This window comes from Mustelus asterias, chromosome 20, assembly GCF_964213995.1.
Source record: "Mustelus asterias chromosome 20, sMusAst1.hap1.1, whole genome shotgun sequence".
NCBI classification, from domain to species: Eukaryota; Metazoa; Chordata; class Chondrichthyes; order Carcharhiniformes; family Triakidae; genus Mustelus; species Mustelus asterias.
The window spans coordinates 79,187,233-79,213,886 of NC_135820.1; the positions used below are offsets into that span (position 1 = coordinate 79,187,233).

At 39.9% G+C, this 26,654-nt stretch overlaps 1 protein-coding gene across 2 annotated transcripts in view; it reads left to right on the forward strand.

Moving 5' to 3' along the window:
• Window positions 1–26,654, forward strand: part of rims4 (regulating synaptic membrane exocytosis 4) — a 103,223-nt gene that overhangs the window by 18,385 nt on the left and 58,184 nt on the right. Inside the window, exon 2 of one of the 2 annotated variants that reach the window (XM_078236185.1) lies at window positions 2,943–2,951. The exons of the other annotated variant lie outside the window; for it this stretch is intronic. Within the exon in view, the coding sequence (XP_078092311.1) occupies window positions 2,943–2,951 (9 nt within the window). The remainder of the gene's footprint in view (window positions 1–2,942; window positions 2,952–26,654) is intronic. 2 annotated transcript variants of the gene reach the window in all.

Below are 26,654 nucleotides of genomic sequence, written 5' to 3' on the forward strand. Positions count from 1 at the left end.
TCCAGCGTTCCCCATATTAGTTCTTGATGTGGCTTCCAGAGGTTCTGTTTGAAGTTACATAAGAACATAATAACATAAGAACTAGGAGCAGGAGTGGGCCATCTGGCCCCTCGAGCCTGCTCCGCCATTCAAGAAGATCATGGCTGATCTTTTCGTGGATTCAGCTCCACTTACCCGCCCGCTCACCATAACCCTTAATTCCTTTACTGTTCAAAAATTTATCTATCCTTGCCTTAAAAACATTCAATGGGGTAGCCTCAACTGCTTCACTGGGCAGGGAATTCCACAGATTCACAACCCTTTGTGTGAAGAAGTTCCTCCTCAACTCAGTCCTAAATCTGCTTCCCCTTATTTTGAGGCCATGCCCCCTAGTTCTAGTTTCATCTGCCAGTGGAAACAACTTTCCTGCTTCTATCTTATCTATTCCTTTCATAATCTTATATGTTTCTATCAGATCTGCCCTCATTCTTCTGAATTCCAATGAGTATAGCCCCAGTCTACTCAGTCTTTCCTCATAAGCCAACCCTCTCAACTCCAGAATCAACCTAGTGAATCTCCTCTGCACCCTCTCCACTGCCAGTATATCCTTTCTCAAGTAAGGAGACCAAAACTGTACACAGTACTCCAGGTGTGGCCTCACCAGCACCTTTAAAAAAAAATACAGCTGCAACATAACCTCGCTGTTTTTAAACTCCATCCCTCTAGCAATGAAGGACAAAATTCCATTTGCCTTCTTAATTACCTGACCTTTTGGATCGAATTCCTGGTTTTGCTGACAATGTGTTGGGTTGGTTCTAATTTCCTGGTACCAGGAGCAGCCATGTTCCACAGAGTTCCTTGCTCTATTCCTGCCAATCAACCTGCTCCCTTTCCAGTGATCCCAGAGGCGTACCTGGAAGTTTTGTTGTTGTTTTAGTCCTGAACAGGGTGGATCTAGCAGTTATGGCGAGGGTTGGGAGTTATGTTGGGAGATGAGAGATGTGGATTCAATAGAGATGTTCAAAATTATGAAGGACTTTCTTGAGTAAATAAGGAAAGACTGATTCCGTTAACACCAGGGTCAGTGAGAAGATGCAGCTTTGATGGAATCAGTAAAAGATCAAAAGGGGAGACGAAGATAGATTTTGTTTTAAATGCAGCAAGTTGTTATCAGCTGGAATGTGCTGCTGATGATATGAAATTCGGAAATGTACTAAGCAATGAAGGATAGTCACAGACTCCAGAAGGACGGAGACAGACTGGTGAAATGGATGGACAGATGGCAGATGGAATTTAATGTAGAGGGGTGTGAAGTGATTCATTTTGTTGGAAGAACAAGCAGAGGCTTTGGAAACTAAACGGTACAACGTTAAAGACATGCAGGAACAGACTCCCATCTGGAGTATAGGCCCGGGATTACGTTGGGCTAATGGGGGTCTCACTCACTGGTTGGCAAACTGGTGGAGATCCCCAAACGGTTCCACTGGGGGTGGTTTGACCACCAGCTGCCCTTCAGGCGCATCAGTGGCCCCCATTGGGCCTTCCCCACTCATAATGGGGAGATAGTAGTGTTTACGTTTATTTACTAGTGTCACAAGTAGGCTTACATTAACACTGCAATGAAATTACTGTGAAAATCCCCGAGCAGCCACATTCCGGCGCCTGTTCAGGTACACTGAGGGAGAATTTAGCACGGCCAATGCACCCTAACCAGCTCGTCTTTCGGACAGTGGGAGGAAACCGGAGCACCCGGAGGAAACCCACGCAGACACGGGGAGAACGTGCAGACTCCACACAGACAGTGACCTAAGCCGGGAATCGAATCCGGGTCCCTGGCGCTGTGAGGCAGCAGTGCCAACCACTGTGCCACCGTGCCGTTGTAGTGGTATTAATGTTAGACAGATTAATCCACAGATTTAGTATTCCAGGGTATTACTCTGGGGTAAAGGCAAATTACTGTGGATGCTGGAATCTGAAACAGAAACAGAAAATGCTGGAAAATCTCAGGTCTGACAGTATCTGTGGAGTGAGAATAGAGCCAATGTTTTGAGTCTGGATGACCCTTTGTCAGAGCCCAGTACTCTGGGGACCCGTGTTCGAATCCTACCACGGCAGATGGTGAAATTTGAATTCAATAAAAATTTGGAATTATAAAAAGCGTTATGGTGACCATGTCGATTGTCAGACAAACCCACCTGGTTCACTAATGTCCTTGAGGGAAGGAAATCTGCCATCCTTACCCAGTCTGGCCTACAGTCTGTTCTGGGACCCTTGCTGTTTGTCATTTTCATAAATGACCTGGATGAGGAAGCGGAGGGATGGGTTGGTAAGTTTGCCGACGACACGAAGGTTGGTGGGGTTGTGGATAGTCTGGAGGGATGTCAGAAGTTACAGAGGGACATAGATAGGATGCAAGACTGGGTGGACAAGTGGCAGATGGGCTTCAACCCAGATAAATGCGTCGTGGTCCATTTTGGTAGGTCAAATGGGATGAAAGAGTACAATATAAAGGGAAAGACTCTTAGTACTGTAGAGGATCAGAAGGACCTTGGGGTCCGGGTCCATAGGACTCTGAAATCAGCCCCGCAGGTGGAGGAGGTGGTTAAGAAGGCGTATGGTGTGCTGGCCTTTATCAATCGAGGGATTGAGTTGAGGAGTCCGGGGATAATGATGCAGCTATATAAGACCCTCGTCAGACCCCACTTGGAGTACTGTGCTCAGTTCTGGTTGCCTCATTACAGGAAGGATGTGGAAAAGATTGAAAGGGTGCAGAGGAGATTTACAAGGATGTTGCCTCGATTGAGTGGCATGCCTTATGAGGATAGGCTGAAGGAACTCGGTCTTTTCTCCTTGGAGAGACGAAGGATGAGAGGAGACCTAATAGAGGTGTATAAGATGTTGAGAGGCATAGATCGGGTGGACTCTCAGAGGCTTTTTCCCAGGGTGGAAATGTCTGCTACGAGAGGACACAGGTTTAGGGTGCTGGGGGGTAGGTACAGGGGAGATGTTAGGGGTAAGCTTTTCACACAGAGGGTGGTGGGCGAGTGGAATCGGCTGCCGTCAGTGGTGGTGGAGGCGAACTCAATAGGGTCTTTTAAGAGACTCCTGGATGAGTACGTGGAGCTTAATAGGATGGAGGGTTATAGGTAGGTCTAGAAGGTAGGGATGTGTTCGGCACAACTTGTGGGCCGAAGGGCCTGTTTGTGCTGTAGTTTTTCTATGTTCTATGTTCTACATGTGACTCCAGACCCACAGTAATATGGCTGATTTTTAAATACCCTCTGAAATGGCCTAGTAAGCCACTCAGTTCATGGACAATTAGGGATGGGATTAAATGTTGACCCAGCCACTGATACCCACATCCCATCAATGAATAAAAATGTCCCGCCCACCAAGAGCTGCCACCCAATCCGAAGCCGGGAGCTTGTCATTGCTGTCAGCTTCAGTGTGAGCGGTGTCTATTGGTCGCATTGCACTCACCTGAGCCCCAGGAGCATTATGGGACCCCAGGCCAAAGTTGAGTGAGGGCAGCTTGGGGGTCAGGATGGAAAAGGGGAAGGGTGTTGGAGGAAAGGGTGGGCAATGTCTTTCAGCGGCCACCCCTTATCCAATGCCAAGTCCCCAGAATATTTGATAGCGAGGGACTGACCCTCTCCTGTGAGAGGCCTTTGGCAAAACCAACTGGTTTTGCTGGGTGGTTTTCCAAGGGAAACAACTATGTCCTCCATTTCATTCTTGAGCCACCACTAAATATGTGGTGGGCTCGCGGGTAGCAGATGTCAATTGGCTCATTGAGGAACCCAATTAACATCCCGCCAGTGTCCCGGAATCCCATGTCATTCCCCTTCAGCTCCCCGGCTTCATTCGGGAATGTTCTCCTGCTGCCGGGAGACTGTGTGTAGACTCTCCCAGTTAAGTGAGCCCGACTGTCTCGGTTCCCGATGTGACGGGCTGCGTGACGTCTAGTTCATTGTGCCCAGTTCTGGGCATGGCGCTTTAGGAAGATGCCAAGATCCACAGCCTCTTTCTGAGCTGTATCATTCTATGATTGGTACTAGTTGAGAGATTGAAATTGACCAAGGCTCTAGGGGGAACTTGCTGTGGAATAGTGGCCACGATATCTTTCACATCCACTTGAGAGATTAGGCAGTGTCTCAGTTTCACCTCTCCTAAGCGTGGCATCTCTGACAATGCAGCACTCCATCAGTACTGTCTTAGATTCTGCATGCGTACCTCTGGGGCAGTATTTGAACCCATGACCTTCCATCTGAGAAGAAATTGTGCTCCTGAGACACAGCTAACAGATGATATATTCTTATGAAGAGGGGAGGATTATGAATGGTTTGTGAGACAGCCACTGGTGTATGTGTGTCAATTGTTCTAGTCTGTCGCTTCATGTACCACAGGTTATTTTCCTTGGAACAATGAAGGCTGAGGGGTAACTAGATTGAGGTATATAAAATTATGAGGGGAAGAGATGGCATGGACGGGATAAAATTGTTTCCCTTGATGGAGAATCCTGGAACTGGGGACATAGATTCAAGATAAGTGGCAGTAGGTGTAGAGGGGACATGAGGAAGAATGTATTTTTACTCAGAGGGTGGTAGGTGTCTGGAATTTGCTGCCTGAGTTGGTGATGGAGGCAGAGACCCTTAACACTTTTAAAAAGTACCTGGATCTGCACCTGAAGTGCTGTAAGCTACAAGGCTATGGGCTGTAAAAGGCAGGTAACTATAGGCCGGTTAGCTTAACTTCTGTGGTAGGGAAAATGCTTGAATCTATCATCAAGGAAGAAATAGCGAGATATCTGGATATAAATTGTCCCATTGGTAAGACGCAGCATGGGTTCATGAAGGGCAGGTGATGTTTGACTAATTTGGTGGAATTCTTTGAGAACATTACATGTGCAGTGGACAATGGGGAACCTGTGGATGTGGTCTATCTGGATTTCCAGAAGACATTTGACAAGGTGCCGCACCAAAGACTGCTGCATAAGATAAAGGTATAAAATAAATGAACACCGCTCGACAATCGCCAGGCAAGACTGTTCTCTTCCTGTGGGGGAGCACTTCGGCGGTCACGGGCATTCAGCCTCTGATCTTTGGGCAAGCGTTCTCCAAGGTGGCCTTCACGACACACGACAGCGCAGAGTCGCTGAGCAGAAACTTATAGCCAAGTTCCGCACACATGAGGACGGCCTAAACCGGGATGTTGGATTTATGTCACACTATCAGTAACCTCCACAGCTTGCCTCCTGGACTTGCAGAATCTCACTGGCTGTCCTGTCTGGAGACAATACACATCTCTTTAACCTGTGCTTAATGCTCCCTCCACTCACATTGTCTGTATCTTTAAGACCAGGTTGGTTGTAGGGATTCGCATTCTAATCAGTATTCTGCAACTTGATTTTGTGTCTCTATGCCCTGTTTGAGAGCAGATTTCCACTCCATCTGACGAAGGAGCAGCGCTCCGAAAGCTAATGGTATTTGCTACCAAGTAAACCTGTTGGACTTTAACCTGGTGTAGTTAAAATTCTTACTGTGTTTACCCCAGTCCAACGTCGGCATCTCCACATTAACATATAGGTGCACGGTGTTACGGGTAATCTATTAGCATGGATAGAGGATTGGTTAACTAACAGAAAGCAAAGAGTGGGGGTAAATGGGTGTTTTTCTGGTTGGCGATCAGTGACTAGTGGTGTGCCTCAGGGATCAGTGTTGGGACCGCAATTGTTTATGATTTACATAGATGATTTGGAGTTGGGGACCAAGTATAGTGTGTCAAAATTCGCAGATGACACTAAGATGGGTGGAAGAGCAAAGTGTGCAGAGGATGCTGAAAGTCTGCAAAGGGATATAGATAGTCTAAGTGAGTGGGCAAGGGTCTGGCAGATGGAGTACAATGTTGGTAAATGTGAGGTCATCCATTTTGGTAGGAATAACAGCAAAATGGACTATTATTTAAATGAAAGAACATTGCAGCATGCTGCTGTGCAGAGGGACCTGGGTGTCCTTGTGCAGGAATCTCAAGGAGTTGGTTTGCAGGTGCAGCAGGTAATTAAGAAGGCAAATGGAATTTTGTCCTTCATTGCTAGAGGGATGGAGTTTAAAAACAGCGAGGTTATGTTGCAGCTGTATAAGGTGCTGGTGAGGCCACACCTGGAGTACTGTGTACAGTTTTGGTCTCCTTACTTGAGAAAGGATATACTGGCAGTGGAGGGGGTGCAGAGGAGATTCACTAGGTTGATTCCGGAGTTGAGAGGGTTGGCTTATGAGGAGAGATTGAGTAGACTGGGGCTATACTCATTGGAATTCAGAAGAATGAGGGCAGATCTTATAGAAACATTTGAGATTATGAAGGGAATAGATAAGATAGAAGCAGGAAAGTTGTTTCCACTGGCGGGTGAAACTAGAACTAGGGGGCATGGCCTCAAAATAAGGGGAAGCAGATTTAGGAATGAGTTGAGGAGGAACTTCTTCACACAAAGGGTTGTGAATCTGTGGAATTCCCTGCCCAGTGAAGCAGTTGAGGCTACCTCATTGAATGTTTTTAAGGCAAGGATAGATAAATTTTTGAACAGTAAAGGAATTAAGGGTTATGGTGAGCGGGCGGGTAAGTGGAGCTGAGTCCACAAAAAGATCAGCCACGATCTTACTGAATGGCGGAGCAGGCTCGAGGGGCCAGATGGCCTACTCCTGCTCCTAGTTCTTATGTTCTTATGTTCTGTGTGCAGGAAAGTGGGATGAGAAAGAGCACTTGGGTGTCTTCGGGCTGGTATGGACAAGATGGGCTGAATGGGCTCCTTCTGAACTGTTTCTATGGTTCTGGGAAACTTTACAATTGAGAACACGTATTGACAATTTGGGTTTCAAATTCGTGGGACAATTCTTGCTGCTCATTCCTAGGGCAACAGCACTAAATTGTAAAATGCACAAATGTATATGTGAACTGAAGGGAAGTTTAATTGGCGCTGCAGCATGTAGGGCAGCAGAATCTAACAGAATGATTCAATGCAGTTTATAGTGAAACAGTACACATCCACATGATTCAACTCTGTAGAGCCTTGACGCAAGCGGATATCATTTGTTAACACAGCGTTTTAACGGTGATATTTCTGCCGTACAATCTGCTTGTCAATTTTCAAACTTGTAATATGGAATCAGTATATAACTGAGATAGTGCAGCAGTCTGCTCCTGTACTGGAGAGGATATAAAGCTGCACGATTGAACACATCAGTAGATGCAGGGTGGAATTTTACCTTCGGTTCGCAGAGTGTGACAGTGGTCGGGAGAAGTGGTGTTGAAGCGGACTGTGGCTCTCTCTGCCGTATTGTCAGGAACATGCTGCCAAACTCCTCACGGGGCAGGTCCCAGGGTGTCACACTGGTGCCCAGTTTCTGATTGAGCCAATCCGCCAGCAACTTTGTTTCTTTACGATCAGGGCGTCCTTTCTAAAGGCTGCTCAGGTACACAGAAATTAAAGTGGAACCAGCCCCTCCCCCATGTAACTGCTCCTGGGCACTGCCCTTGGCACAGCTCCGTGTCACCACCAGGACAGGGACAGTGCCAGGGAGCAGTGCCAGGGGCCACTTCCAGGGGGCAGTGCCTGGGGTCAGTGCCAAGAGGCAGTGCGAGGGGGCAGTGCCAGGGAGCAGTGCCAGGGAGCAGTGCCAGGGAGCAGTGCCAGGATGGTGCCAGTGGCAGTGCCAGGGAGCAGTGCCAGGATGGTGCCAGTGGCAGTGCCAGGGAGCAGTGCCAGGGAGCAGTGCCAGGATGGTGCCAGTGGCAGTGCCAGGGAGCAGTGCCAGGGTGGTGCCAAGGGGCAGTGCCTGGGGACAGTGCCAGGGTGGTGCCAGCGACAGTGTCGAGGGCAGTGCCAGTGGGAAGTGCCGGAGAGCAGTGCCAGGGGGAGGTGCCAGGGGGCAGTGCCAGGGGAGAGGTGCCAGGGGGCAGTGCCAGGGCACAGTGCCCAGATGCTGTCCAGGCATGACCCTATTCCCCCCTGGGTGATACACTCACCTGAGGCCATTTGGCAGGTCTACCCGCTAGGTACATGGGAGACCAGCCGTAATTCATTTGGACGTCTGGATTACCTCGGGGGTGGGGGGTGGGGGGTGGGGGGTGGGGGGTGGGGGGCGGGGGGGGGGGGGGGGGAGCGGGATGATCGGGATATTGACCTGATAATGAGATTTGAAATGATTATAATGACGTTTCCCAAGCTGAATGTTGGTATTTCTGTTACATCACTGGTGAGGGGGGCGCCGGGGACCTCCCACCGACACACGGCACGATTTGTGACCTCTCGTCACATTTTCCACTCCCGTCACCAAAGCCGCCGGAAAAGGATGGGGATGGAAAATCCAAGCTGCATCCGGTCTAATTCAGATGATTGTGAATCTTTGGAATTCCCCACCCCAAAGAGCTGGAGTCGCTCAGTCATTGAGTAGGTTCAGGACAGAGATGGATAGTTTTGGGGTGCTGAGGGGGTTACGGGATGTGAGCGATAGTGTGGGGAGGTGAAGCCTGAAGAAAATCGTGTTGAATTGCGGAGCAGATTTGCGGATTTGAGTGACTGACTCCTGCTGTTATTTCCTGTATAGCCCAGTGGTTTAAAGCAGCTTTATTTACCGTCTCAGTGTCTAGGGTAAAAGTTCCTAATACTGTGATTAAACACTGTAACGTATAGAACATCAGTATGTAAGAGAGTTATTTAATACTGCAGTATATATAAGAATAATGGAACGCTGCAATCTACAGGACAACAACACCACTCTTTAATGCTTCAATATGCATTATATCTGTCTGTTACAGCATTCTTTTATACTGCAGTGTTTAGGGCAGCATTCTCCAATGCTGCAATGTGTGTAATAATTTATTTTCTGAAATGTAAAAGCTTAGCGGCGTGTGTGTCACATATAACTGGAGTTACTCCCAAATTTAGCTCCAGGACGTGGTGGGTGGGATAGACTCTGAAATAAGTAACTGTCTCCACAGTGACGCATTTGCTAATGCCAGGGCTCGTAAGATGTTTTTGAAGCTTGAATGAAATAAAACACTGGAATCTGGGATTAGTCAGGGTTGTGTTGCTGCTGCACATTCCGGTCACATTTGTAGGAATCACTTTTGGCAGCTCTCCCACATCTGACTGCAAGTCTGGACTCGGGGACGGGGGGCGGGGGGAGGGGGAGCGGGGCATGATGTGGTGGTAACATCGCTGGGTTAGTAGCTCAGGAGCCCAGGCTAACGCTCTGGATACTGTGCTTCCAACCTCACCCTGGCATTTTCTTTACTCTTTCATAGGATGTGGGTGTCGCTGGCAAGATCAGTCTTTATTGCTCCTTTCTAGTTGCCCTTGTACCGGGTGGCTTGTTGGGTCATTTCAGAGGGCAGTTAAGAGTCAACCACATTGCTGTGGCTCTGGAGTCACATGTAGGCCAGACCGGGTAAGGACGGCAGATTTCCTTCCCTAAAGGACATTAGTGAACCAGATGGGTTTTGATAGTTGTCATGTTAATGTTCTGGGGACCCGGGTTCGAATCCCACCACGGAGATGGTGGAATTTGAATTCAATAAAAAAAAAGTCTGGAATTAAAATCTACTGATGACCATGAAACTATTGTCGATTGTCGTAAAAACCCATCTGGTTCACTAATGTCCTTTAGGGAAGGAAATCTGCCGTCCTTACCCGGTCTGGCCTACATGTGACTCCAGAGCCACAGCAATGTGGTTGACTCTCAACTGCCCTCTGAACAAGGGCTACTAGAGATGGGCAATAAATGCTGGCCAACCAGCGACGCCCATGTCTCACGAATGAATAAAAAAAAATGTTCACCATTATTGAGGCTAGCTTTATATTCCAGATTTATGAACTGAATTTAAATTTCACCAGCTGTTGTGGTGGGGATTTGAACCCATGTCCTCAGAGCATTTGCCTCTGGATTACTGGTCCACTGCATCACCATCTCTCCGATTCAATTAATAAAAATCCACAATATAAAGCTAGTCCATGACAAATATAGTCATATTGTTGTAAAAACCCATCTGGTTCACTGATGTGCTTTAGGAAAGGAAATCTGTCGTCCTTACCCGGCCTACATGTGACTCCAGACCCACAGCAATGTGGCTGGCTCTGTGATTGGTCTGGTCTACATGTGTTCGCCTGTAACTTCCCTCTGCAATGGCAGCTGGAGGGTAATTAGGGATGGCAGCAAATGCTGGCCTTGCCAGTGTCACCCACAACACAATCTGGTGGATCGGTACTCGTTATTGTGCAGCAGAGGTTCCAGCTGTTTATGTTCACACCTTGCCTGGACACTGCTTGTTGGCAGCAGAATCTGTCTCCAGATTCTGGGAAAGTTACAGCAGGGAAGGAGGTTGTTTGGCCCATCAGACCATTCTGGCTCTTTGAAAGAGCAGTCGGTACTTGTTCCTGTTCCCTTGCATTTTGTCCATAACCCGGTATGCTCCACATCCGTGAATATCTGTCCAACAGATATGTACAATTATTTCATCAAATCAGCTTCCATCACCTTTTCAGCTAGAACATCCCAGATCCCAACAACTCCTAGAGTTACTAAATTCTCATCTCCCGTCTAGATCTTTTGGCAGTGATTTTAATCCATGGCCTCTAACTATGGAGTCAACCAACAGAGTAACTCAAGCAATGGACAGGATGGAGGGTTCTTCCACTAATCCTGGTTCCCAAAGTTGTGGGTTCAAACCCCACTTCAGGGTTTAAGAATGGCAGGCTAAACTCTAACGCAGTTTTGGAGGTGCTGTCTTTCAGATGAGATGTTAAATTGAGGTCTTGTCTGCCTGCTAAGATGGATATAAAAGATCCCATGGCACACTATTTTGAGAAAGGGCAGGGGATTTCTCCCTGGTATCCTAGCCAATAGTTATCCCTAATCAACATCACTGAAACAGATTACCTGGTCATTATCCTATTGCTGTTTGCGGGATCTTGCTGTGTGCAATTTAGTTGCTGATATTCCTACATTACAACAGTGACCACACTTCAACATCTACTTCATTGGCTATAATCGCTTTGCGACATTTGGTGGCCATCTCAGAGAAGTGTAAAAATAATTGGGTGACAATAATAGGGGATTGCAATTTCCCCAATACCGACTGGGATAGGCAAAGCGTGAAAAACTTAGAGGGGGCGGAATTCTAAAAGTGCACCCAGGAGACCTTATTGAGCCAGTAGGTAGAAAGTCCTACAAGAGGCGGGACGGTACTGGACCTAGTTTTAGGGAATGAAGCCAGGCAGGTAGTAGAGGTGTCAATGGGGGAGCATCTTGGTGATAGTTAGATTTAAGGTAGATTTAAGGTAATTATGGAAAAGGGCAAAGATGGATCAGAAAGCTATTGATTGGGGGAAGGCTGATTTTAATAGAACAAGACAGGATCTGGCCAAAGTGGACTGGGAGCAGCGACTTGTAGGAAAATCCACATCAGAGCAGTGGGAGTCATTCAGAAAGGAAATAGACAGAGTACAATGCCAACATATTCCTGTAAAAGTGAAGAGTGGGACCAACAAGCCCAGAGAACTCTGGATGTCAAGGGGAGAACTCAAAATAATGCCGCGGGATGTCAGTGTTTCTGGTGACAATGTGGATCTGGATCCAGATCCTGGAATTTTTTAAAGGAATTATTAACATTGAGAGATATGTCAAACTGACTTTTTCTTTTGAATTTTGTGGGTTGTTTTATTTAGAATGTTGTTGTTTGCCTCCGCTGCTGTGGTCTGAATTTTCACAGCTGTCAAAGCGTGAGCAGAGTTTTTGGAGCAGCTTGTTGGATGTGGGTTGTCCTAAAGCCTCCTCAGGGAGATGGAAGCTCTTAATAAAAAATATTTCTTTTTTCTTCAGCTTTGTATTTACAGAGCATCAAGGACAAAATCTATAAAAATGTTTAATTAGCACAGTGTGGCGAATTTATGCAATGGTAGTGAGCTTTGATAGTTGCCATGTTCACGATTATTAAGACTAGCTTTATATTCCAGATTTATTCATTGAATTTAAATTCAACCAGCTGCCGTTGTGGGATTTGAACTCATGTTCCCAGAGCATTTGCCTCTGGATTACCAGCCCACTGCATCACCATCTCTCTGATTCATGTTTCTGTAGTGTATTGTCAATATTCTGATTAATTGAGGGAGATTGTGCTGAATCTAAGGAGAAGCTCAATAAACACACGAGGAAGAAGGAGGTAGGAGAATACCTTAATGAGTGAGATAAAGTCGGAAACAATGCAGAAATATTGGGATGGATCTATTGGGTAAAGTGGCCTGTTTCTGTTCTGGAATAACGATGCAACATAGACCACTGATTCATAAATAATGCTCAGTTAAGTGAGAGATTGCAGGTTGGGTGCAGGGATGTGACAGCACCTGTGCCGGGAGGTTCCTATTAAAATCTTCTTATCAAGAGTGAAACTGCAGATGGTTGGGGTAAATGTTGGATCTGCTGACTGCTGGGCTTCATTTTTAAACAAAATAAAAACTTGCGTTTCTGTTGCACTGTCCACGAAGTCAGGATGTCCCAAAGCACCGTGCAGTGAATGAAATCACTTGTGAAGCTGGCCCTTGATGTAAAGTCAGCACAGCAGCTGACACAGACACAGTAAGATCCCACAAATTTGGTTTTTCATTGGTTGAGGGATACATATTGGCCCAGAAATTGGGACATAGTCCCTGCTTTCCCCCAGAAGGTTCGTTATCAGTCACTCAATCTTTCCCTTCTTGGGGCGGCACGGTGGCACAGTGGTTAGCATTGCTGCCTCACAGCGCCAGGGACCCGGGTTCGATTCCCGGCTTGGGTCACTGTCTGTGCAGAGTCTGCACGTTCTCCCCGTGTCTGCGTGGGTTTCCTCCGTGTGCCCCGGTTTCCTCCCACAGTCTGAAAGATGTGCTGGTTAGGGTGCATTGACCTGAACAGGCGCTGGACTGTGGCAACTAGGGGAATTTCACAGTAACTTCATTGCAGTGTTAATGTAACCCTTACTTGTGACTAATAAATAAACTTTACTTCTTCAAGAAATGATGTCATTAGAATGGCACAAATTAATCACCACATTTAACTCCTGCCCTTTATTGTGCTGTCTGCTGAGTACTGACCCCAGTCTATAAATCCATGCAACAGTAGCTGTTCACTGGTTCAGCTACAATGCTTTACCTCTGCAATCCCTCTGACCAATATTAATGTGTCAGCAACAAGCTACATTTTAAAAGTGGCCTAATTCGTGCTGGCAATTTGAAAGCGACCGAAATAGTTTCTCAATTCCTTTTTGTCAAAAACTATATCGTGCGTTCCTGGGCTGCACTTCGGCTGGATATCAATCAGTGAATGGCTCTGACTGTCAAACAGCACGGAGTTTTACATTACACTGAATGATCTTTCTCCCCCTTAAAAGACTTCCCTCGCCTTCTCCCGACACATCCTTGAATTAAAAAGTGCTCTGGTACCTTGCCAAGGTGGCTGCTTTGCTATCCTGGAGTGCAACCAATGGGTAATAGTTTCCTGTTTCACATGAGAAGGGTGGGAGAATGGGGAGGGGCGTGTGTGTTCACACCATCCGGCGCAGTAGGATTGACTCATGATGCCCGGTGATTGTGATGGGATTGTGATGATAGAGGCGGATCTGTTGCCTCCATCTTGGTTCGAGATACAGCCAGCATGAGGTGGCCTGCAGAAATTGGACAATGGATCGAGGACCTGCTCGCTCTGAGGAGCTCAGGGCCACAATGGCTGGCACAGTCTTCCAGATCTTCCCCTCACCACCCTCTATCTCCTTCCTCTTCATTCCAGCCACTCAACTCACCTCTCACTTTATCCCCTTCACTCCTCTCACACTTAACCCAACCCCTCAAACCCTCCCCTACATCTCCTCCATACTGTTGTGAAGTTGAATTTAGTAAAATAATTCTAAAAACTGTTAGAGGGAAAAACAGTGCATGGTCCCTTTAAAAGCTGGTTTTGGATTCAACGCCGGGATGTTTAAAATGCAGGCATACAGAGTACACAGATGGCAACATTTGTTATCAGAGACCAAAACACCAGGGTTGCCTCGGTAGCAGACTTTGCAGGTTTTTGCATTCTGACAGCCTATGAATTTAAAGAAAACACTCAGCTGACAGGAACCTATGAAATTTGAATTTGCTGTTGTTGTCAACCTCAGACCAATCCTGGTACAGGGAATGGATAGGTCATCAGGAGTATAAACAGGAACCCAATTGCCTGATGGGAGTTCAGTTGAGTTTAACTGAGAGCCAGCCGGAGCAGACAGCCATCTCTAGAGCAGTTCTCCACTTTGTCAGCTAAAGAACAATCTCTAAAGAGAATTCTCCATCTATCTAACAACAGGACATCAAGTCAGAAAGACCTTACAGAGAAATCCCCAGAAAAAGCTCCAAAATCTTCTGAACTCCATCAGGCCTGGTTATATATATATTTTGAGAGTGATTAAAATTCTGTTATTACTGTTTTGGTACTGAATGGTCCGTGTATTTACTTGAACAGCATCTCAGTCGAATCCTACTTTAATTAAGTTGTTACTTGTTTAGTTAAAGTTCCGTTTGGTTAAAAAAAACTTGTTAATTATTCACTTAAAGTGTCAGGTATTTCTGTCAATGAACCTCTAAACGTTAATGTAGAACAGTTAACACCTTCCCAAACACTTTTACCAGATTACGTAGCGAGCGAAAGGGAATTAACCTCTGCATCATAACAATACCTAACTCACCCCATCACCCCTACCTCACACAACCCTCACCCAACTGACCCCTCGCACACCCCTCACTCCACATCTATTGAGTGGATGCAGGAACATGAGCAACTTTCCTGTGCTTCAGATTGGATCAATTCATTGCTCTTTTCATGATGATGTTCCAGCATTTCACTCTTTTTGGTTGTTAATTTGGCATTCGGCCAGGTGTTCTGGTTCATTAGCGATTCCTTCTCCAGGCATTTTGTCAAGAGAATTCTGATCCTTGAATTTCATCAAGTTCCAAATCTTCATTAACAAACTCATCTTTCGTATGTGAAAGTTCATGATCGATACTTGGCACAGCCTGATTCCTCTGTGCTATCCTTCAAGCTCACATTCTTAAATTATACTTCCCATCATTGTTATTCATGTATACACTAATGGCATTGATTTACACACTATTTGTTGTTGATTTACACACTATCCGCCGTTGATTTACACACTATTTGTTGTTGATTTACACACCATTTGCCATTGATTTACACACTATTTGTTGTTGATTTACACACCATTTGCCGTAGATTTACACACTATTTGTTGTTGATTTACACACTATTTGCCGTTGATTTACACACTATTTGTTGTTGATTTACACACTATTTGTTGTTGATTTACACACTATCTGCCGTTGATTTACACACTACTTGTTGTTGATTGACACACAATTTGCCGTAGATTTACACACTATCTTGAGGATTTACACACTGTTTGTTGTTGATTTACACACTATTTGTTGTTGATTTACACACCATTTGCCGTTGATTTACACACTATTTGTTGTTGATTTACACACTATTTGCCGTTGATTTACACACTATTAGTTGTTGATTTACACACTATTTGCCGTTGATTTACACACTATTTGTTGTTGATTTACACACTATTTGCCGTTGATTTACACACTATTTGTTGTTGATTTACACACTATTTGTTGTTGATTTACACACCATTTGCCGTTTATTTACACACTATTTGCCATTGATTTGCACACTATTTGTTGTTGATTTACACACTATTTGTTGTTGATTTACACACTATCTGCCGTTGATTTACACACTATTTGTTGTTGATTTACAAACCATTTGCCGTAGATTTACACACTATCTTGAGGATTTACACACTATTTGTTGTTGATTTACACTCCATTTGCCGTTGATTTACACACTATTTGTTGTTGATTTACACACTATTTGCCGTTGATTTACAAAACTATTAGTTGTTGATTTACACACTATTTGCCGTTGATTTACACACTATTTGTTGTTGATTTACACACTATTTGTTGTTGATTTACACACCATTTGCCTTTGATTTACACACTATTTGCCGTTGATTTACACACTATTTGCCGTTGATTTACACACTATTTGCCGTTGATTTACATACTATTTGTTGTTGATTTACACACTATTTGTTGTTGATTTACACACCATTTGCCATTGATTTACACACTATTTGTTGTTGATTTACACACTATTTGTTGATGATTTACACACCATTTGCCGTAGATTTACACACTATCTGTTGAGGATTTACACACTATTTGTTGTTGATTTACACACTATTTGTTGTTGATTTACACACCATTTGCCGTTGATTTACACACTATTTGCCGTTGATTTACACACTATTTGTTGTTGATTTACACACCATTCGCCATGGATTTACACAGTATTTGTTGTTGATTTACACACTATTTGTTGATGATTTACACACTATTTGTTGTTGATTTACACACCATTTGCCATTGATTTACACACTATTTGTTGTTGATTTACACACTATTTGTTGATGATTTACACACCATTTGCCGTAGATTTACACACTAACTGTTGAGGATTTACACACTATTTGTTGTTGATCTACACACTATTTGTTGTTGATTTACACACTATTTTTTGATGATTTACACACTATTTGCCGTTGATTTACACACTATTTGTTGTTGATTTACACACTATTTGCCGTTGATTTACACAGTATTTGTTGTTGATTTACACACTATTTGCCGTTGATTTACACACTATTTGTTGTTGATTTACACACTATTTGTCGTTGATTTACACATTATTTGTTGTTGATTTACACACTATCTGTCGAGGATTTACACACTATTTGCCGTTGATTTACACACTATTTGTTGTTGATTTACACACTATTTGTTGTTGATGCACACACTATTTGTTGTTGATTTACACACTATTTGTTGTTGATGCACACACTATTTGTTGTTGATTTACACACTATTTGCCGTTGATTTACACACCATTTGCCTTTGATTTAATCACTATTTGCCGTTGATTTACGCACTAATTGCCGTTGATTTACACGCTATTTGTTGTTGATTTACATACTATTTGCCGTTGATTTACACAGTATTTGTTGTTGATTTACACACTATCTGTTGAGGATTTACACACTATTTGTTGTTGATTTACGCACTATTTGTTGTTGATTTACACACTATTTGCCGTTGATTTACACACTATTTGTTGTTGATTTACACACTATCTGTTGAGGAGTTACACACTATTTGTTGTTGATTTACACACTATTTGCCGGTGATTTACACACTATTTGCCGTTGATTTACACACTATTTGTTGTTGATTTACACACCATTTGCCTTTGATTTACACACTATATGCCGTTGATTTACACACTATTTGCCGTTGATTGACACACTATTTGTTGTTGATTTACACACTATTTGTCGTTGATTTACACACTATTTGTTGTTGATTTACACACTATCTGTCGAGGATTTACACACTATTTGCCGTTGATTTACACACTATTTGTTGTTGATTTACACACTATTTGTTGTTGATTTACACACTATTTGACGTTGATTTACACAGTATTTGTTGTTGATTTACACACTATTTGTTGTTGATTTACACACTATTTGCTGTTGAGTTACACACTATTTGTTGTTGATTTACACACTATCTGTCGAGGATTGACACACTATTTGTTGTTGATTTACACACTATTTGACGTTGATTTACACAGTATTTGTTGTTGATTTACACACTATTTGTTGTTGATTTACACACTATTTGCCGTTGAGTTACACACTATTTGTTGTTGATTTACACTGTATTTGTTGTTGATTTACACACTATTTGCCGTTGTGTTACACACTATTTGTTGTTGATTTACACACTCTTTGTTGTTGATTTACACACTATTTGCCGTTGATTTACACACTATTTGTTGATGATTTACACAGTATTTGCCGTTGATTTACACACTATTTGTTGTTGATTTACACACTATTTGTTGTTGATTTACACGCTATTTGTTGTTGATTTACACACTATTTGTTGTTGATTTACACTCTATTTGCCGTTGATTTACACGCTATTTATTGATGATTTACACACTATTTGTTGTTGATTTACACACTATTTGTTGTTGATTTACACGCTATTTATTGATGATTTACACAATATTTGTTGTTGATTTACACACTATTTGTTGATGATTTACACACTATTTGTTGATGATTTACACACTATTTGCAGTTGATTTACACACTATTTGTTGTTGATTTACACACTATTTATTGTTGTTTTACACACTATTTGTTGATGATTTACACACTATTTGTTGTTGATTTACACGCTATTTATTGATGATTTACTCAGTATTTGTTGTTGATTTACACACTATTTGTTGTTGATTTACACGCTATTTATTGATGATTTACACACTATTTGCTGTTGATTTACACAATATTTGTTGTTGATTTACACACTATTTGTTGATGATTTACACACTATTTGTTGTTGATTTACACAGTATTTGTTGTTGATTTACACACTATTTGCCGTTGAGTTACACACTATTTGTTGTTGATTTACACACTATTTGTTGATTTACACACTATTTGTTGATGATTTACACACTGTTTGTTGTTGATTTACACACTATTTGTTGATGAGTTACACACTATTTGTTGTTGATTTACACACCATTTGCCATTGATTTACACACTATTTGTTGTTGATTTACACACTATTTGTTGATGATTTACACACCATTTGCCGTAGATTTACACACTAACTGTTGAGGATTTACACACTATTTGTTGTTGATTTACACACTATTTGTTGTTGATTTACACACTATTTTTTTGATGATTTACACACTATTTGCCGTTGATTTACACACTATTTGTTGTTGATTTACACACTATTTGCCGTTGATTTACACAGTATTTGTTGTTGATTTACACATTATTTGCCGTTGATTTACACACTATTTGTTGTTGATTTACACACTATTTGTTGTTGATGCACACACTATTTGTTGTTGATTTACACACTATTTGTTGTTGCTTTACACACTATCTGTTGAGGATTTACAAATTATTTGTTGTTGATTTACACACCATTTGCCGTTGAATTACACACTATTTGTTGTTGATTTACACACCATTTGCCGTTGATTTACACACTATTTGTTGTTGGTTTACACACTATTTGTTGTTGATTTACACACTATTTGTTGTTGATTTACACACTATATGCCGTTGTTTTACACACTATTTGTTGTTGATTTACACACTATTTGCCGTTGATTTACACACTATTTGTTGTTGATTTACACACTATTTGTCGTTGATTTACACACTATTTGTTGTTGATTTACACACTATTTGCTGTTGATTTACACACTATTAGTTGTTGATTTACACACTATTTGCCGTTGATTTACACAGTATTTGTTGTTGATTTACACACTATTTGTTGTTGATTTACACACTATCTGTCGAGGATTTACACACTATTTGCCGTTGATTTACACACTATTTGTTGTTGATTTACACACTATTTGTTGTTGATTTACACACTATTTGACGTTGATTTACACAGTATTTGTTGTTGATTTACACACTATTTGTTGTTGATTTACACACTATTTGCCGTTGAGTTACACAGTATTTGTTGTTGATTTACACACTATTTGTTGTTGATTTACACTCTATTTGCCGTTGAGTTACACACTATTTGTTGTTGATTTACACAGTATTTGTTGTTGATTTACACACTATTTGCCGTTGAGTTACACACTATTTGTTGTTGATTTACACACTATTTGTTGATTTACACACTATTTGTTGATGATTTACACACTGTTTGTTGTTGATTTACACACTATTTGTTGATGAGTTACACACTATTTGTTGTTGATTTACACACCATTTGCCATTGATTTACACACTATTTGTTGTTGATTTACACACTATTTGTTGATGATTTACACACCATTTGCCGTAGATTTACACACTAACTGTTGAGGATTTACACACTATTTGTTGTTGATTTACACACTATTTGTTGTTGATTTACACACTATTTTTTGATGATTTACACACTATTTGCCGTTGATTTACACACTATTTGTTGTTGATTTACACACTATTTGCCGTTGATTTACACAGTATTTGTTGTTGATTTACACATTATTTGCCGTTGATTTACACACTATTTGTTGTTGATTTACACACTATTTGTTGTTGATGCACACACTATTTGTTGTTGATTTACACACTATTTGTTGTTGCTTTACACACTATCTGTTGAGGATTTACAAATTATTTGTTGTTGATTTACACTCCATTTGCCGTTGAATTACACACTATTTGTTGTTGATTTACACACCATTTGCCGTTGATTTACACACTATTTGTTGTTGGTTTACACACTATTTGTTGTTGATTTACACACTATTTGTTGTTGATTTACACACTATTTGCCGTTGATTTACACACTATTTGTTGTTGATTTACACACTATTTGCCGTTGATTTACACACTATTTGTTGTTGATTTACACACTATTTGTCGTTGATTTACACACTATTTGTTGTTGATTACACACTATTTGCTGTTGATTTACACACTATTAGTTGTTGATTTACACACTATTTGCCGTTGATTTACACAGTATTTGTTGTTGATTTACACACTATTTGTTGTTGATTTACACACTATCTGTCGAGGATTTACACACTATTTGCCGTTGATTTACACACTATTTGTTGTTGATTTACACACTATTTGTTGTTGATTTACACACTATTTGACGTTGATTTACACAGTATTTGTTGTTGATTTACACACTATTTGTTGTTGATTTACACACTATTTGCCGTTGAGTTACACAGTATTTGTTGTTGATTTACACACCTTTTGTTGTTGATTTACACTCTATTTGCCGTTGGGTTACACACTATTTGTTGTTGATTTACACAGTATTTGTTGTTGATTTACACACTATTTGCCGTTGAGTTACACACTATTTGTTGTTGATTTACACACTATTTGCCGTTGATTTACGCACTATTTGTTGTTGATTTACACACTATTTGCTGTTGATTTACGCACTATTTGTTGTTGATTTACACACTATTTGCTGTTGGTTTACACACTATTTGTTGTTGATTTACACACTATTTGACGTTGATTTACACAGTATTTGCCGTTGAGTTACACACTATGTTTTTGTTGATTTACACACTATTTGCCGTTGAGTTACACACTATTTGTTGTTGATTTACACTGTATTTGTTGTTGATTTACACACCATTTGCCGTAGATTTACACACTAACTGTTGAGGATTTACACACTATTTGTTGTTGATTTACACACTATTTGTTGATGATTTACACACTGTTTGTTGTTGATTTACACACTATTTGTTGATGATTTACACACTATTTGTTGTTGATTTACACACCATTTGCCATTGATTTACACACTATTTGTTGTCGATTTACACACTATTTGTTGATGATTTACACACCATTTGCCGTAGATTTACACACTAACTGTTGAGGATTTACACACTATTTGTTGTTGATTTACACACTATTTGTTGTTGATTTACACACTATTTGTTGATGATTTACACACTATTTGTTGTCGATTTACACACTATTTGTTGTTGATTTACACACTATTTGCCGTTGATTTACACAGTATTTGTTCTTGATTTACACACTATTTGCCGTTGATTTACACACTATTTGTTGTTGATTTACACACTATCTGTTGAGGAGTTACACACTATTTGTTGTTGATTTACACACTATATGCCATTGATTTACACACTATTTGCCGTTGATGGAGCACTATTTGTTGTTGATTTACACACTATTTGTCGTTGATTTACACACTATTTGTTGTTGATTTACACACTATCTGTCGAGGATTTACACACTATTTGCCGTTGATTTACACACTATTTGTTGTTGATTTACACACTATTTGTTGTTGATTTACACACTATTTGACGTTGATTTACACAGTATTTGTTGTTGATTTACACACTATTTGTTGTTGATTTACACACTATTTGCCGTTGAGTTACACACTATTTGTTGTTGATTTACACACTATCTGTCGAGGATTGACACACTATTTGCCGTTGATTTACACACTATTTGTTGTTGATTTACACACTATTTGTTGTTGATTTACACACTATTTGACGTTGATTTACACAGTATTTGTTGTTGATTTACACACTATTTGTTGTTGATTTACACACTATTTGCCGTTGAGTTACACACTATTTGTTGTTGATTTACACAGTATTTGTTGTTGATTTACACACTATTTGCCGTTGAGTTACACACTATTTGTTGTTGATTTACACACTATTTGCCGTTGATTTACGCACTATTTGTTGTTGATTTACACACTATTTGCTGTTGACTTACGCACGATTTGTTGTTGATTTACACACTATTTGCTGTTGATTTACACACTATTTGCTGTTGATTTACACACTATTTGTTGTTGATTTACACACTATTTGTTGATGATTTACACACTATTTGCCATTGATTTACACACTATTTGCCGTTGATTTACACACTATTTGTTGTTGATTTACACACTATTTGCCGTTGATTTACACACTATTTGTTGTTGATTTACACACTATTTGTTGTTGATTTACACACTCTTTGTTGTTGATATACACACTATTTGCCGTTGATTTACACACTATTTGTTGTTGATTTACACACTATTTGTTGTTGATTTACACACTCTTTGTTGTTGATTTACACACTATTTGCCGTTGATTTACACACTATTTGTTGTTGATTTACACACTATTTGTTGTTGATTTACACACTCTTTGTTGTTGATTTACACACTATTTGCCGTTGATTTACACACTATTTGTTGTTGATTTACACAGTATTTGCCGTTGATTTACACACTATTTGTTGTTGATTTAAACACTATTTGTTGTTGATTTACACGCTATTTGTTGTTGATTTACACACTATTTTTTGATGATTTACACACTATTTGCCGTAGATTTACACACTATTTGTTGTTGATTTACACACTATTTGCTGTTGATTTACACACTGTTTGTTGTTGATTTACCCACTATTTGTTGTTGATTTACACACTCTTTGTTGTTGATTTACACGCTATCTGTTGATGATTTACACACTATTTGTTGTTGATTTACACACTATTTGCCGTTGATTTACACGCTATTTATTGATGATTTACACACTATTTGTTGTTGATTTACACACTATTTGTTGTTGATTTACACGCTATTTATTGATGATTTACACAATATTTGTTGTTGATTTACACACTATTTGTTGATGATTTACACACTATTTGTTGATGATTTACACACTATTTGCAGTTGATTTACCCACTATTTGTTGTTGATTTACACACTATTTATTGTTGTTTTACACACTATTTGTTGATGATTTACACACTATTTGTTGTTGATTTACACGCTATTTATTGATGATTTACTCAGTATTTGTTGTTGATTTACACACTATTTGTTGTTGATTTACACGCTATTTATTGATGATTTACACACTATTTGCTGTTGATTTACACAATATTTGTTGTTGATTTACACACTATTTGTTGTTGATTTACACACTATTTGCCGTTGATTTACACAGTATTTGTTCTTGATTTACACACTATTTGCCGTTGATTTACACACTATTTGTTGTTGATTTACACACTATTTGTCGTTGATTTACACACTATTTGTTGATGATTTACACACTATTTGTTGATGATTTACACACTATTTGTTGTTGATTTAAACAGTATTTGCCGTTGATTTACACACTATTTGCCATTGATTTACACGCTATCTGTTGTTGATTTACACATTATTTGCCGTTGATTTACACACTATTTGTTGTTGATTTACACACTATTTGTTGTTGATGCACACACTATTTGTTGTTGATTTACACACTATTTGTTGTTGATGCACACACTATTTGTTGTTGATTTACACACTATTTGCCGTTGATTTACACACCATTTGCCTTTGATTTAATCACTATTTGCCGTTGATTTACACACTATTTGTTGTTGATTTACACACTATCTGTTGAGGAGTTACACACTATTTGTTGTTGATTTACACACTATTTGCCGTTGATTTACACACTATTTGCCGTTGATTTACACACTATTTGTTGTTGATTTACACACTATCTGTTGAGGAGTTACACACTATTTGTTGTTGATTTACACACTATATGCCATTGATTTACACACTATTTGCCGTTGATGGAGCACTATTTGTTGTTGATTTACACACTATTTGTCGTTGATTTACACACTATTTGTTGTTGATTTACACACTATCTGTCGAGGATTTACACACTATTTGCCGTTGATTTACACACTATTTGTTGTTGATTTACACACTATTTGTTGTTGATTTACACACTATTTGACGTTGATTTACACAGTATTTGTTGTTGATTTACACACTATTTGTTGTTGATTTACACACTATTTGCCGTTGAGTTACACACTATTTGTTGTTGATTTACACACTATCTGTCGAGGATTGACACACTATTTGCCGTTGATTTACACACTATTTGTTGTTGATTTACACACTATTTGTTGTTGATTTACACACTATTTGACGTTGATTTACACAGTATTTGTTGTTGATTTACACACTATTTGTTGTTGATTTACACACTATTTGCCGTTGAGTTACACACTATTTGTTGTTGATTTACACAGTATTTGTTGTTGATTTACACACTATTTGCCGTTGAGTTACACACTATTTGTTGTTGATTTACACACTATTTGCCGTTGATTTACGCACTATTTGTTGTTGATTTACACACTATTTGCTGTTGACTTACGCACGATTTGTTGTTGATTTACACACTATTTGCTGTTGATTTACACACTATTTGCTGTTGATTTACACACTATTTGTTGTTGATTTACACACTATTTGTTGATGATTTACACACTATTTGCCATTGATTTACACACTATTTGCCGTTGATTTACACACTATTTGTTGTTGATTTACACACTATTTGCCGTTGATTTACACACTATTTGTTGTTGATTTACACACTATTTGTTGTTGATTTACACACTCTTTGTTGTTGATATACACACTATTTGCCGTTGATTTACACACTATTTGTTGTTGATTTACACACTATTTGTTGTTGATTTACACACTCTTTGTTGTTGATTTACACACTATTTGCCGTTGATTTACACACTATTTGTTGTTGATTTACACACTATTTGTTGTTGATTTACACACTCTTTGTTGTTGATTTACACACTATTTGCCGTTGATTTACACACTATTTGTTGTTGATTTACACAGTATTTGCCGTTGATTTACACACTATTTGTTGTTGATTTACACACTATTTGTTGTTGATTTACACGCTATTTGTTGTTGATTTACACACTATTTTTTGATGATTTACACACTATTTGCCGTAGATTTACACACTATTTGTTGTTGATTTACACACTATTTGCTGTTGATTTACACACTGTTTGTTGTTGATTTACCCACTATTTGTTGTTGATTTACACACTCTTTGTTGTTGATTTACACGCTATCTGTTGATGATTTACACACTATTTGTTGTTGATTTACACACTATTTGCCGTTGATTTACACGCTATTTATTGATGATTTACACACTATTTGTTGTTGATTTACACACTATTTGTTGTTGATTTACACGCTATTTATTGATGATTTACACAATATTTGTTGTTGATTTACACACTATTTGTTGATGATTTACACACTATTTGTTGATGATTTACACACTATTTGCAGTTGATTTACCCACTATTTGTTGTTGATTTACACACTATTTATTGTTGTTTTACACACTATTTGTTGATGATTTACACACTATTTGTTGTTGATTTACACGCTATTTATTGATGATTTACTCAGTATTTGTTGTTGATTTACACACTATTTGTTGTTGATTTACACGCTATTTATTGATGATTTACACACTATTTGCTGTTGATTTACACAATATTTGTTGTTGATTTACACACTATTTGTTGTTGATTTACACACTATTTGCCGTTGATTTACACAGTATTTGTTCTTGATTTACACACTATTTGCCGTTGATTTACACACTATTTGTTGTTGATTTACACACTATTTGTCGTTGATTTACACACTATTTGTTGATGATTTACACACTATTTGTTGATGATTTACACACTATTTGTTGTTGATTTACACAGTATTTGCCGTTGATTTACACACTATTTGCCATTGATTTACACGCTATCTGTTGTTGATTTACACATTATTTGCCGTTGATTTACACACTATTTGTTGTTGATTTACACACTATTTGTTGTTGATTTACACGCTATTTATTGATGATTTACACACTATTTGTTGTTGATTTACACACTATTTGTTGTTGATTTACACGCTATTTATTGATGATTTACACACTATTTGTTGTTGATTTACACACTATTTGTTGTTGATTTACACGCTATTTATTGATGATTTACACACTATTTGCTGTTGATTTACACACTATTTGTTGTT